Source organism: Thunnus albacares, chromosome 11 (genome assembly GCF_914725855.1).
Source record: "Thunnus albacares chromosome 11, fThuAlb1.1, whole genome shotgun sequence".
In the NCBI taxonomy this organism is placed as follows: domain Eukaryota; kingdom Metazoa; phylum Chordata; class Actinopteri; order Scombriformes; family Scombridae; genus Thunnus; species Thunnus albacares.
In genome coordinates, this window is record NC_058116.1 from 25,654,418 (window position 1) to 25,669,268 (window position 14,851).

Sequence of the window (14,851 nt, forward strand, 5' to 3'; positions counted from 1 at the left end):
ACAAATGCATTGTTCCAGCACAGCGTCTTCATCAAACAGGTGCACCGTTCAGTTAGAGACATAAAAATTAACCTGCCTCTTTCTCTCTCTTTCTTTTCGCTCATGTGTGTGTGTGTGTGTGTGTGTGTGTGCGTGATCCCAGCTGTCACTCGGGTTTCAGCGGCCCCCAGTGTGACACCAAAGAGTACAATGTGCTCTATGTGGTGCCAGGCTCTGGCAAACTGCACTACGTCCTCATCGCCTCTATCATCGGGGCACTCCAGGTGGTCATCATCTGTGTGGTGGTGCTCTGCATTACCAGGTGAGTCATGCCCTAACAGACTGACACACACACACACACACACACACACACACACACACACGTACACATGTACAGACACAGCTTACTAATGAGCCCGGGAGCAATATTTTCCATGTTGTGTGTATTTGGGAGTCACAAGGGTGGCTTTGGAGCTCCTGAGCCTGGAGGAAGCAGCTGAAAGGTCACCTTGCTTGCACCGCAGAGAGAAAGTATTGTCACTTTCCCTGTAGGCACAGACACACACACACTCACACACATCTACAATAACAAGACAGCATGTGTGTACAAGCACAGGTACACAGCAATATCTGTGTAGGCAAGGCATACATACTCGTTTTTGAGAAGGCGATTTGTATTCACAGTAGAAACCCACCCACACACATATATAGCCTGCAGCTTATCTGCCTCCAGCTGACCTAAGCAATTTATGACATTTAATAAAAGATTTTTGGGCCAAGACAAAACTGCTCCTCTGAGCAAAGAATGCGAGCGGGAGGGACAAAATGAGAGAGTGAGTAGTTGTAAAGAGGCAAGGTGAGAGGGTAAGGAGAGAAGATAAAGAAGAAAAGAGAGAATTATAACACTGAATAAAGCCACGGCGCCATTGATGTGTCCTGCTGCTCAGCGATATCCTTATACTTATAAGCAAAAAAATATATAGAAAACTCATCCTTGTAAAAGTCTTTTCACCTGTTTGAGTGGAGTCTAGAGAATGAAGAAATGTATAACCTGAGAGAATTAATCTACACAGCGACCGGTGACTCACCCACATATCTGTGTTGGCCAGAGTGAGCTATAATTCATGTATTACGTTTTATGTGATTGTGTTTTTATGTGTTTCATGCGATGTCAACTTATCATAAACCTTTTCCATTCATCAAAAGGACAAACAGGTGGGAGTTTAAAAGGTCATCTCTATGTTTTCCCTCACATCTGTAGCATTCTGTCACATCTTGGAAAAAGGTCTGCTCAAGGTCACTGCAAGATACCGTGTTATTGCCACATTATTCTATATTTCTCCTACTGTCACCAAATGTTATCCTATAAAAAAAAGAACAAAACCAACAATGTGTTAGTTTGTCTCTCAAAACTTTCAGATCCCATCGGTTCATACTGAAGGCATAAATCCTTTAAAAAAAAACTATCACAAATATATTGTAGTTTTTAGCAACTATGCAAACATAAGGGTGTACTTTTCTTCAGTCTGTCTGGATGATGTCATCTTACTGTCCAGCTGCAAAAATCCACATGAGAGAAGAGAGGAGTTTATAAAAATGTTGAAAAGGTCATCTGAATCACCTTCAGTTAATACTTTGTTAGCTTTATGAGCAGCAGTGAGTGCTACAGCAACGGGTTTTACCTCTCAGGCTTTATACAGATTGACCTATAGTATAAGAGGAAGACCGCAGACGCTTTCTCAGGGCTGAATAAGTACATTAACCTTCTCTAACCTGTATATTTATTTAATTTATATTTATTTAATTTACATTCACAAACTGAACACCAATCAAAGACAAGGCAGTAAAGATGATGCAAATACAACATCATCTATGAGGTCTCTATCAATGAAACTAACATGATTTTTTTTTTTATTTCTATTTTTCATAGACTACCATGAATTATGGAAGCACAATAACCAATTTCATCATAATGTGATATTTGCTAGATTAATAGAAATGTACATAAATGCAGAAAATAGCATTTACATCTGTTCCCTTTCTCAAACAAGTACATTTCAATCAATGTGAGGGACTATTTTCACCTGCGGATACACATTTGGTGCGCTAGTAGGTATTTACATCAGTACAACCATGATTGATTGATGTGAGAGGATTGATTCAAAATAAAAGACAGTGCCTATGTTTGTAGTAATTTAAAGGAACATATCACATGTGTGGCTCATCACAATTTTTTAAGTCTGTTTTAAAACAACAGTCAGGAGCCCAAATGAACATTGAAACAGTTTTTGCTCGTTGTAATCAATCCTCCTGTTCATACCGGCTATTAGAAGATCCCTTCTTAACATGCTTCCAGTGGAAGTGATGGGAGACAAAAATAGATTCCAAAGTTTTCCAAAGTCTTTTTAGTATGAAAATCCCTCTTTGTGTTCTCCAGACAGTGTTTCTATGCTGAGCTGCTGTGGAGGGATAGTAACAAAAGAGGGAATTTTGCGCTATAAAGACTTTGGAAACTTTGGAAAATACTCACTTGATTAGTCTAATTCAGGCTGCTAAAGCCTCATATTAACTTCAGATAAACTTTGGAGTGAAATTATTGGAGCCTATAAAAACGTCAGAACTGCATCACAAAGAGCTTTCACAGCTGCCGTACCTTACATGTGTCTTCTTATAACCCTCTTTCTCCTTCCTCTCCATACAGGAAGTGTCCACGGACCAACAGGATCAACCGGCAGAAGCAGAACAATGTCCACTTCAGTTCAGAGAACACCATGCGCGCCTCCACTCGACTTATCTGAGCCCAGACACATCGGACAGAATCCCCTCTCCACTTTATGGAGCGCTGTGGCGTTAAATGTTCTCCCCTTGTAGGCCAACCCCCGAAAAATTAGGATCTGCTTCCCCTCACTCCTCGCCCTCTCTCCCAGTATGAACTTTAAGGATGCCCAGGGAGGATGGTGGCAAAGCAAAGACAGAGCTGGCACACCAGTCAGTGGTGAGACTCACACGTGGATAATGTCGTCATCAACGTCTCCAGTTGCCGATATGTCACTTTTGAACCTTGTAACTTACGCCCAGGGTTTTTCTGAGAAACTGAACCATGAGGGGGTGGGGGGGCTGAGGATATTGAATGTGAGTATGTGTGTGTGTGAGTGTGTATTAGACGTGTGAGCTTTGGTAGAGGCGGGCTAGCCAGTGTCTGTCATTTGTAGTTGAGGGGTAAAAGCAAACCGGGGTAGTGCAAAGCAGGGTAACGGGCTTTAAAATGAGGTGTGGTTTGTTCGATCTGGGAAGGGGGTGGGGGGGGTTTTGGGGCTACACGTGATGCCTTGCACCTTGTGTTATAGGAGACCTTTGACAGAGGGCACAATGTTATTATAGAGCTCTCTGTTCGGTTGTGACGATGACGTCAGCTACTGTATCTTGGGTTCTATTTCCAATAGTTATTACTACGTTGTCTTGATGGGGTCATTTTTCTGTAAATGTAAATAAATAATTTATATCACGAAATGTAACACGCTGTGTCTGTCTCTGTTTTGGTTGTGTTGATATTCATTACTGTCACATACGTGTACATCTATTGTACATCTACTGTATATGACTGATATATAGTAGTTGTCACTCCTCAAATGACACCTCCGTTAGGGTTTCATATTTCCAATACAGAGTGCTGTGCAAAACCTCAAGGAACTCAAAATAAAGCGAGGCTGCTTTAAAAAATAATGCAATGAATAGTTTTTTATTTATCGATTAACTTCATACAAAGCCCAATAAATAGAAAAAAACTAAATCAAAATAGGTATTTGGTGTGAGACCTTTAGCCTTCAAAACAGTAGCAGTTCTCTTCAGTACACCTGCACCCAGTTTTTCAAGGTACGGGTTGGTTGTTCCTGCATCTTGGAGAAATTCTTCTGTGGATTTAGGCGTCTCAGCTGCTTCTGTGTCTTCATGTAATCCCAGACTGACTCCATGATGTTGATATCAGGGCTCTGCTGGGGCCAAACCATCTCTTGCAGGATTGGCTGTACGTTTGGGGTCGTTATCATGCTGCAGAATAAATTTGGGACCAATCAGACGCCTCCCTGATGGCATTGCATTATGAATAAGAATCTACACTTCTAAAAAGCCTCAAAAGTTTGCACAGTATACTGTATATAGATGGAAAACTCATTTTGGGCTCCTAGAACTAGATTTTGTTGGTTATTTAATCTTTGTATGCATTTATTTAAACACAGTTTCCAAATCCACACATACAGGCCTTGCAGTTCTCTATGTTCCTGGTCATACATACGACCAATATGACCAAACATAGCACTTATATATCACTATCACACTTTGTAGCACCTACAGAGAGTCTGGTTTAAATCCACATACATTCTAGTAGGCCTATACATATATGGTTTTATTATTATTTCCCTCGACATATTTTTATTTATTGTTCACTATACTTTGACTGTGAAATGCAGTAATTACGCCCTCCAAGTAATATCCAACAAATCTTAACGTCAGTCCCAGCTACAGGTGTCCACCGCCACAAGATGGTGCTGTGCTCACCATAAACCTGGATCAACCTCAAACCTGCACACTACCGGCTTAATGAGAGCAATAGGTTTGCCATGAATGTACCACGTTTAACAACAGTCAGCCACCGTGCAACTACGATTAATTACTTTGACACAAATTCGTCCATAAAACAGAAAGCAGCAGTTGTCGTGGCCGAGTGGTTAAGGCGATGGACTAGAAATCCATTGGGGTCTCCCCGCGCAGGTTCGAATCCTGCCGACAACGAGGTTTCGTTTTCACAACTACTTGACACTGGATTCAATGAGTCTGTAGCAGCCATTCATGAACAGACAACAGGATGAATGTTAAATACGCAACATGAGACGCAATCATCCAACAGTTACAAAGCCCCTCTCCAGCCAGACCAGCGTTATTTCCTGTTTCACAGTTAACGTTCAGGGTTCTGTGTAATAGTCGGATGTAATCCGTTACCATGGCAACCAGAGTGCCACTCTAGCACACTGGTGGTGTGTCGTAATGGTAGTGATATTATAGCCTAACCTGACCACTTACTACAGCATTAGTAGTATAGATTACATGTTAGTAAGACAGAGTGGCTTCTTTATTGATGATTTATTTATTTTGTAGTAAATGTCCGTAAATTTTCCTCCTCAGACTGATTTACTGGCTTTCCTGCTTTAACCATATTAAATGTTATTTTCTGTGTCGGTTTTGGTTGGAGAGTGTTTCATTTAAATTATTTATATTAAGCATATTTAAGCATTTATCTGTTATTGCAGCACGTCTGCAATAAGTATTCAGTTTGAAACACAGGCGCCTGATACTGTATCAGCAGCCTGTGTGACGCTCACATAAACCCAGGGATTTTTTGAGGATGAGGTAAGACTGCAGCACGTCATTATTCCGTTTTAGCAACAGTTTCTGTTTCTGAACTTTGGGCGCACAATTAAGTTGTTTATCAAAAAATATTTGGTGAACAGTGATCAACATTGTCAGGAAATGACTCAGAAAAATATGAAATATCTTTAAAATGCCAAAAATACACTAGAGGAGACTTTAAACAAATAATGTTATTTCTCCCATTTACAGATTGCTCTTTCACATCCAAAGGCGTAACTGTCAGTGTCATGTCCTTGTGTGTTAATGGTGATTTTCTGGTGGAGGTGTGTTATGTGTGTACTGCACAAGCTCAAAGGTGACTCAATCAGCTAGAAATCCTGTAGTATAAACAGGGTGGTTCCTGTTTATTCATTGGTGGAATTTAACTAAGTGCTGTAGCCTGTAGTTTGTGCTTATATTGAGTACAAGTACAGGAATGAGTTCAATTTTTCTTCAATTTTTTCTTTACTTTATTATAGTTCACTCAACAATATACATTTATTTACCAGCTATAGTTAGAATTTACTTTGAAGATTTTACATATACAACAAAATGTTATCATTTTATAGATTATGATGCTTTGTTATGCATTAAACCACCCAACCGTTTATAAAGTAGCCCTTGTAAACAGTAAACTACCTGCTATTAAAATGCTGCTTACACAGTAATACATCACTAATAATAACCTAATAGTACATAATAATATTACACTGACAGCTTTACATTTGATACTTTAACTACATTTTACTGTTGTTCTGCTTGGCAGCAAAATACTTTTACTTTTACTAAGATTTTGAAAGTGGAACTTTTATGTTTGAGTATTTTTACATTGTTGTATTGCTACTTTTTTCTGAATAAGTTTTCCACCACTGTGTTTGTTACAGTGGACAGAACACTGGGATAGATTATTTCATGAATATAACAACAAATAAACTAAATTAACATTATAAAACCAATACTTTCTCCAAAATCCAGCATTTAAAATTCAGCATTTAAAAGTGAGTCCAATGGCAAATGGCCTCAGGGTACAGAGGTGGAAAGTAACAAAGAAGTATTTACTCTCTGTAGTTCAGTATATCATTATATAAAGAAGTTATAATTGGCTCCTAAACCATTACAATGTCTCTTACATGTCAATGAATCAATAATAATTGTATGAAATAGTATATGAAAGGGTATAAAATTATAAAAATATGAAAAGGACCTTTGCATGTTTACTTTTGAAACTTAAATACATTGTGTTGATGATAGTTCTGCACTTTTACTGAGACTATATAACATTTCAAATACAGGCCTTTAACTTGTGTTATTGCTATTTTTACTTTTTTTACCATAAAAACACTACATTCTTTTCAGTAGCTTGGTACTCACTATTAACACCACCTCAGAGCCACTCATTCACAGATTGAGTTGATGCACGCAATATGAAAGTGCTTTTGAAAAACATCAAAGTCTCATTATTAGTATGAGAGACAAGACTATACTAATTAGTTTCATAGTTCACATGCATGAAGTTCTCAGGTGGAATTGGATTCTGGTTCACCCCCGGGTCACTCTGGCAGACTCAAAGATTTTCCCAGTCTGGTTTTTAATGGACTGGTAGGATACAGTACAGGTATGTATGTTTCTTTGTCTGAAGCACAGATCCCATGTGTTTTATTAACCTCAAACATTTAACAAAGTCAGCTCAACCTTGCCAAGTTTATCACTGAAAATTGAGACAATTATGCATTCATGCTAACAGTAATCCACACTTCTTTATGCAATGTGATGAATCTGAAGTTTACACCCTGAGGGCACCTCTTTTTTTCCTCCTCTTACCCGGGGCGGCAGCCTTGTACTTGACCTCTCTTAACCGATTAGGAAGAGGGAGGACAGATTTACATTAAACTCCCAAAAGGAGAATGTCTAGTGTCCCCTATCCCTCCTCCAAATTAAAAAAACAAAAAGTCAAAATCCCCTGTACTTCAACCCCTGGGCACACCCCTGTTTGTATACATCTGTGTGCCTTCATAGTACCCAGCAGACCCAGTCACTGTAATCCTGTCAGTTTCCTGTCCTCTCCTGCTGGTTTCGGCTCAGATCCAGTGGGCCCAAGGCCAGGGAGGAGCAGGAAGGAAATTTCTGTGAATGTCTGAGTATCTGCTTTCATCTGAGGTTAAGGAATGTGGTGGATGCCATCATTAATGGACAACAAGATCACCCCACAGTGGATTGAGCTTTCACTTCAGAAACGTTTTACCCACTCATCCACAGTTTCTTTTACAATATGTAGTAACATACTCCGGTAAGCTACTAAAACTAGACTACATCATATATTGTCAACTAGGCTGTTATCTACCAGAAAAAAAAGGAAATCTCACCTTGTTTACAGGAATGACAGAAGTCACATGCAGACAACATGTGGTGTCATTTGTTATGTCTGCTGAGGGTGTACTCTACCATTCACTGCTATTACTTGGATTTGCATGATCATGTTTAAACAGAGCAAAGTGTAGGTTGACTGAGCTCAAACCAGTAACAGCTTGCAAGAGGTGGATACGTACTTTACCAGTGTTATTCTATGGATGCTACTTAATGTTAATCTTTCAAGGTTATGTTTCCATATGAAACTGTCAACTGCGGACGGTACAGTGTGGCCATTTTAATGTGTCCATGCTGTCTCAAGTCTCTCAGATCTCAATCTCACATCTGTTAATATAAGAGCAAATACTTTTACTTTCACTGTTCATTTAAATTATTTTCATTCATAATGAGAAGGAAACAGTATTGTGACTTCTGTGTGAAAAATAATAATAATAATGAAATAAAATCCAATCTGTAAGAAAGCAGCAAATAAAGTGTAATATATTACTTATTATTTTCTCTTTTATGAAGGTGTTTCTTAGTAACATTATCTGTTTAAGGTGTGGAGAGGATGAATAAACTCCCAAGCTCAAAAATTTAATGACATTATTTAAAGGAAATTCCATTTTCATTTATCATCTGTTCTTTGTGAGTGTGAGATTTCATGGATTTTTTTTTTTTTTTTTTTTTGAAGAGTGGTATGAAAAGAACAGAGTAGGAATCTAACTCAAGACCCTTTTCACAGCAAACATTCTGACCTTTCAAAGCAGGAAAATCACAGGTTTCAATACTAACATTACAATAATTATTACAGTAAGCAATGTCAGTGAGTGAGCATGCGCGGCACCAGAACCCTGGAGCTAAAGCTTAGTGAATGCAATGCAGCCATCGTTAATGTGATTAATTCCACCTGTGCTTTTCCTGCTTTGACAAGTCAAATAAGTCTACTGTGAAAAGGGAGGTTTATGTTGGGTTTATGTCAGTGGTTCAATCTCTGGCTCCGTCTGTCCATCTGTCAAAGTGTCCGAAGTTGCTCCCAGTGGGCAGGCCAGCACCTTCTCCACCACCACTGGTGTGTGTGTGAGGAAAGCATGAAAGGAAAGCACTATAGAAATGCCAAATTGACCATTTACCCTGGTTTTATAGGTTTTATTTCCAATAGGATACAATCACCTGCACTAACACCAAACATCAACCAGGTTGTATTTATCAAGGTAATATGGCAGAGTATATTTCTTTCAAATATGACATGCTAAGAATATTTTGCTTTCTTTTTAACCTGACAAACAACATTACATTAACATTTCATTAAGTCCTGAGTGGAGAATGTTTTCAAATCTGGTTAAATAGCGGGGAAAAAGACAGCTAAAGGAGGTAGCGACTCTACACTCTTCCCTGTCAGGCCTCACATCTGTAGTTTGACTCCAATCAGACAAATGAAAACTGAAGAGACATTCAGAAACTTTTCAGTACCTTTATTTTCTTATCAGTTATGCATAACGTTCTTTTTTATGCAACTGAGGTCCTTGGTGGTAAAGAGCACAGAAATGTGTTTTTACGGGACCACATGCATTGTGAATTTTTACTGCTTGCTTACCCTGTTTCATGATTCAATTAAATGATTCAGTGACATAAAGATGACAGAAAGTGTGCTCTTAACAACAGAGAAGAGGAGGGGATGTCTCCTCAAATAAGAGATACAGTATGTATCGACAAGTCTGATCTTGATTGTATAATAATTTAGTCCTCACACACACACACACACACACACACACACACACAGACTATACATTAATTAGTCTTGTGGGAAATCTCAGACAGCCTTGAGACCTTAAAGGCCAAATAGGCACAAGTTTCCACACACAACAACCAATCCATACAGAAATAATTCCCCATATGCACATTCCCAACACAACACCTACTGAACCTAACAGGTAGGTACTCAGCAATGGAATCTGACACTTATCTACGAAATACATAACTCCTCATCTAGCTCCTTACCATTATAGAGAGCGTGTCTGAGCATGCAGGCTTGTTTTCTAAGGCATTCAAATGTAGATGATGTACATACCACTGAATAGTAAAATTTCCTCTATTTTATAGCTCACTCCTGGCAAATCACCGCTGGTGGGGAGAGAAGTACAGGTGATTAATAAAAGTACAGCAAAACCTTTTTGCAGGGAGGAAGGTGACTGTCTTTCAAGAATCCACACTTTGGGAACCATCAGCCTGAATTGCTGTCCAGGCAAGCCCTCGCATTGATTTTACAATCAACAAACTGCACCTCAACTCCTGTGGCAGGCAAGAATTGGCCCATTGGTTTGAAAATTGATGGTGTTGGACACATGAAAACATATACTCTCAGAGGAACAAACAAGTGCACACTCACACATAAACAGGCATTTCCTCACATTCTGAAGGTACACATGTAGAGCTTTACACCTCAAAAATTGGTCCATTAGCTTCGGGATTGATAGCATCAAATCGCACACCACAGAAAACACACACACCACTCCCTCTATTAATGTACAAGGCCACCTTTAAGTGAGCGTGTGTCTAACACACAGTGGTCTGTGAAAAAGGGTCATTTAAAGATCCATCGCCATCTGTTGTGGTCCCAGCATGCCATTTTCCCCTCTGTGGGGGCCTTTGATTTAGCGACAAAAGGGTACCATCGCTTCCGTCCTTCCCACTGTGCAGCCAGACATCTAGTCTGAGCTGCTTATACAAATCAAATACTGTCAAGCATCCATCGTACTATCATAGGTATGACCACCTGTGTGGGACGGCTGTTGGTAATCACAAGCATTAGGGGTCCAATTTAAACACTGATCATGGAACCTGTTTGTTGTGTCTCTTGCATATACACAACCAGGAATGAACAAAACTGAAGAAAAGTATGAGGAAGCAGTTGCATGATTATTATGAAATACCACCTGCAGGTAAGTAGGAAGATCAGACTCTCTTGTGGTTTCAAACGACAAAGCCACTGTGCACCTTAAATTATATTTTCTGGATAAATCATCAACATTGGGAAAAGGACCTAGCAGCAAATGTTGCACCCTCCTCATCCAAATTAGTTTAGAAGCATGCGTCTGATGTATCTAATCATCCTCAGCCTCAGCTTCCCACTTGTTTGCTACATCATGCATCCTGTGGTGATATAAAAGCAACATTTGCAATTTATGACTCTAAAAGATGTTGTTTAGTTTTGTATTTTATCCCAGGAATGTTAAAGCTGAATTAATCAATATTTTATATTAACAATGATTTAATGGCATAACATCACATCACATCACATCACATCACTGGTTCAGTTCCAGCCAGGGGACCTTAGTTGCATGTTCTCTTCCCCTGCCTCTTACCTGTTGAATGTCCAATAATGACAAAAACAAAAGAAAAGTCTGACTGAGATCTTTGCAATCAAAAATGATGTTGATATGTTTTATAAATATATTGGTAGTAGTTCTACTATTAAAGTGAAGGAAAAAAAGGTATTTGGGGAAATATCAGAAATGCTCCATTTTGGCTTAGTTGGCTGACAGAGGCTTGTTTGATTGACAGCAGGTGGCAGGCTGCGAGAGTGCCAGTATTATGGCATATGAACGGCGACAAAGTAAACAAACTGCTCTAGAAGTCGTGGACAGACAGTGATTTTGAAGAGCAATGACCAAACCAGCATCTAACGGGACCAAAATCACATTTTCAAGTATGTCTACATGTTTTTTAATGTGTTGCACCTAAGCAGCTAATTAGCTAACTAGTCTGTTAACTGATGCACTTTTCCCCGGTGAGTGTTTATTTGGTGGCTCATTCAACAAGATAAGGTGCAGGATGAGACGTGTGTTCTTGTTAGATAATGAGACTTTATAGTGGTTTAACAGAACGTAGTCGATCCGTGAGCCGTACAGATCGTCCCCCACGGTGCAACACACATGAACCGCTGATAAATTGCAAAATTTAATGTCCCATTGGAGACATCGTAAACAAACTGCTGTAGCTACAAGTCATGGACAGACAGGGATTTTGAAGAGCAATGACCAAACCAGCATCTAATAGGTCCAAAGTGACATTTTCAGGTATGTTTACATGCTGGTTAGCTATCTAGCTAACTGATGTTAGTGGTGCACTTTTCCCTGGTGAAAGTTTGTTTGGAGGCTGGTTCAACAAGCGAAGGTGCAGGACAAGACGTGTGAGGACAAGACGTGTGTTCATGTTTCTAAGTTATCATGAGGTTTTGATGATGTTGACTATTGTTTCATTCACTATCATGTTTAAAGGAAGAAGGTATCATGACTCATATTGCAGACTCATATTTAAGATAAGTTCCTTTAAGTGTTTTGCAGCAAAGTTTTTTTTTTGCTGATCTGAAAAATGATCCAGTGCATGGCTCAAAACGGTGATATGATCCAAACCGTGAGTTTTGTGATCCGTTGCACCCCTAAGACTTTAGCAGGAAAGCTAATGTGGGTCGTTCAGAGTCTGTGGCTCTTGTGTTGTGCAGCAGGATGCTATCAGGCTCAGTGCGACCATCTGCTCTGCCTCAAGATAAGATCTCCATCTACGTAGGCGGAGAAAAGTATTTCATCAAATTAATGCAAAACTAGGGGACACCATTATGAAATCAAAGAATTTAAATTTGAAGCAGATTTTTTTCTCTCAAAGGAGAACACAGGACAACAGCAGATACAGTATGTATGCTGTAGTAGACAAAAAAAGCAATTTAATTTCAGTTGGACAGAAAAATACACAGGAAGAAATGACAAACCCACACAGAAGTATTGCCCACCTCTGCAGTTGCTCTCTGTTCTGAGATTTTTAGCTCAATGTTTTGTTTTTTGAGCCCACTATCTCAGCTCATCAACTTTATTTGCAGACACAGCAGGCAGCAGTTTTCAGCTAAAAAACTCTGATTAACCCACTGTGCACCACAGATATCTTCCCAACATGAAATGGGAAACAAAGTTAGCAACGAACTGGTGATTGGAGAATTTAAGAGATAAAGAGCCCCATATTTCCCTCAGGAGTTTGAGGAGATCAAAATCAATGTTTCAGTGAAAGGAGCATTAATATTGGACTCACCAGTATAAAAACAGTATAAAAGCAAGTAAACCTGCTGAGGATATGCTTCCATGTGAGTACATCCTCCTCTAATGTAGAGTATAACATCTTGTTTGTGTGTGTGAGAAACCATCATTAAAGTCCCCATGAATTCTGCCTCAAGGTGTTTCAGTTGCATTCTCGTGTCCACATCAAACACGCTCTTACACACTACACAGAGGAAGATGGAGACAGCAGTAGGAACTGTAGTGCATGAGGTAGAAAAATAGAGGGAAACAACATAAAGTAATCTGTAGGAGATTCAGTGTTTATGTGTGTGAGAAGCTTTTCCTATCCAAAACAAAACGTTCAAGTAAAACCATCTTCTCTGCTTCTTCTTATTTGATGGTATGATGTAAATTGGTGCGTTAAGTAAATCAATCCGGTTGGGTTGTTTTGAAAAGAAAAGGAAACTGCTTACTTTTATGTGGAGGTAAATAATCCTAATAAATACAAAGATGAAAACTTGTTCTTCAACCACTCTTGGAAAATGGGTCATCCACGTGAGTAGTTTGCCAAGAGCCAACGGTTACAGCGTTGCCGCACCTCCCGGGGCTGAAGAAGGATTTGACGTGACTCTAGGTAGGTTTCCCAGAATACAAAGCTCATTCGATCAATTCAACTTGCAGCGGCATGTTTGTGGAAATGATCTTGCCGTTGCAATAGCTTCACCCAGTTCAAGGTTTGAGTATGAAAACATCTCTCCTACAAAGAAAGGTTGCGGCTGTAACTTTCAATAAAAGAAAACAAAAGATAATTGAAGAGTTGATTATAATCACCTCAAGCAAAATATGACATGATTCCAAATGTAGTAAAAAAAAATCTTCCTCTTGGCTATAGCTCTGTTTTATAAAGATCATGCACTTGCATGTCTTGGCCTCCAGAGGGCAAATACATCCATTTCCTCAAACTGACTTGTAAAGATGCCCAGCCACTGGCTCTTTTTAACTCAATCTCTAACAGTTTGAGTGCATGACATAATTGTTTTGATAGTATACTCTGTTATATGTAACCATTGGGAAGTTAACAGCAAATAGGACCCTTAAATAAATAGGAAGTGTTTTCATAAAATAGGCAAAGGAAGGACAACATTCCTTGACACAACACTGGGAATATGTGGAACATGTACCAGACCATCAGGAGCACTGGAGGAATTCAGGAAAGCAGATGATAAGTTAAAGAGAGAGAGGAAGAAAAGGGGGAAAGGGAGGGATGGAGAAAAGTGGGAGCAGAGGAAAGGAAAGGAGGGGGGCGCGGGGGGGACAGTTGGAAGAATGACAGGATGGGAGCGTCATTCCCCTCCACTCGATCCCACGGGTGAAAGTGGGAAAAGTCAGGGTTCAAGTGCTAGGGACAAGAGGTCACACTTTTTATGTTGACAGAAGAGTGTCTCCGAGGAGAAGCCGTGACATAGAGAAGGGGTCAGAGACACTAGGTTTTTGAGTCCGAAGAGGAAGGAAATTGGTTTGGAGCGAGTGTGTGTCTATAGCACTTCCACTCCACCTGACAGCTTTGAAGCTTGTGAGAGACTTATCTCAAGAAGAGGTGTTAGTCTTGGATGTTGACATGGGAGAATCTGGGAAGGGCATTCCTGACTAAATGGTGAAACTGGTGAAAAGACGGAGCTGTTACACATATCTATAAAGGTCTTTGATGTCCACATATCAAATTTCCACTGTATCAAAGGTCCAATAAAGGCGTATTACATAATATTTGTTTCACCTGCGTTGTGTCACTAAGTCCTTAAACTTGGGCATAAAAAGGTGTGACGGCCAGGCAGAGACAGTGCTCTTTCATCATTGATCATTGAAAATGTACAATTATTCTCCTTGAGGCTCGATGTGATGACTTCAACTGGGGTTTTTGGGGATAGTTTTGTGTTGTTGTCATGTTTGGTGTTGTGGTGGCGTTTTACGTAACCACTCTACACTGTGGCCACTGTTTAATTGCAAATCCAGCACATACGTCTGCCCTCAGGCAAAATGAACACATATTTCTAAGTCCAGTCATCGTTAAACAGACA

The 14,851-nt window shown here is 39.6% G+C and overlaps 1 protein-coding gene and 1 non-coding gene across 3 annotated transcripts in view; both read left to right on the forward strand.

The window, feature by feature from the left end:
* Positions 1-3,494, forward strand: part of tmeff2a (transmembrane protein with EGF-like and two follistatin-like domains 2a) — a 122,962-nt gene extending 119,468 nt beyond the window's left edge. For both annotated transcript variants that reach the window (XM_044366627.1, XM_044366626.1), the window contains 2 exons: positions 143-301; positions 2,681-3,494. In XM_044366627.1, the coding sequence (XP_044222562.1) occupies positions 143-301; positions 2,681-2,777 (256 nt within the window). In that variant the 3' untranslated portion in view covers positions 2,778-3,494. The remainder of the gene's footprint in view (positions 1-142; positions 302-2,680) is intronic.
* A 1,191-nt stretch (positions 3,495-4,685) lies between these two features.
* Positions 4,686-4,767, forward strand: trnas-aga. The gene has a single exon. It is a non-coding gene; the product is annotated as a tRNA-Ser (tRNA).
* Positions 4,768-14,851: the final 10,084 nt, after the last annotated feature.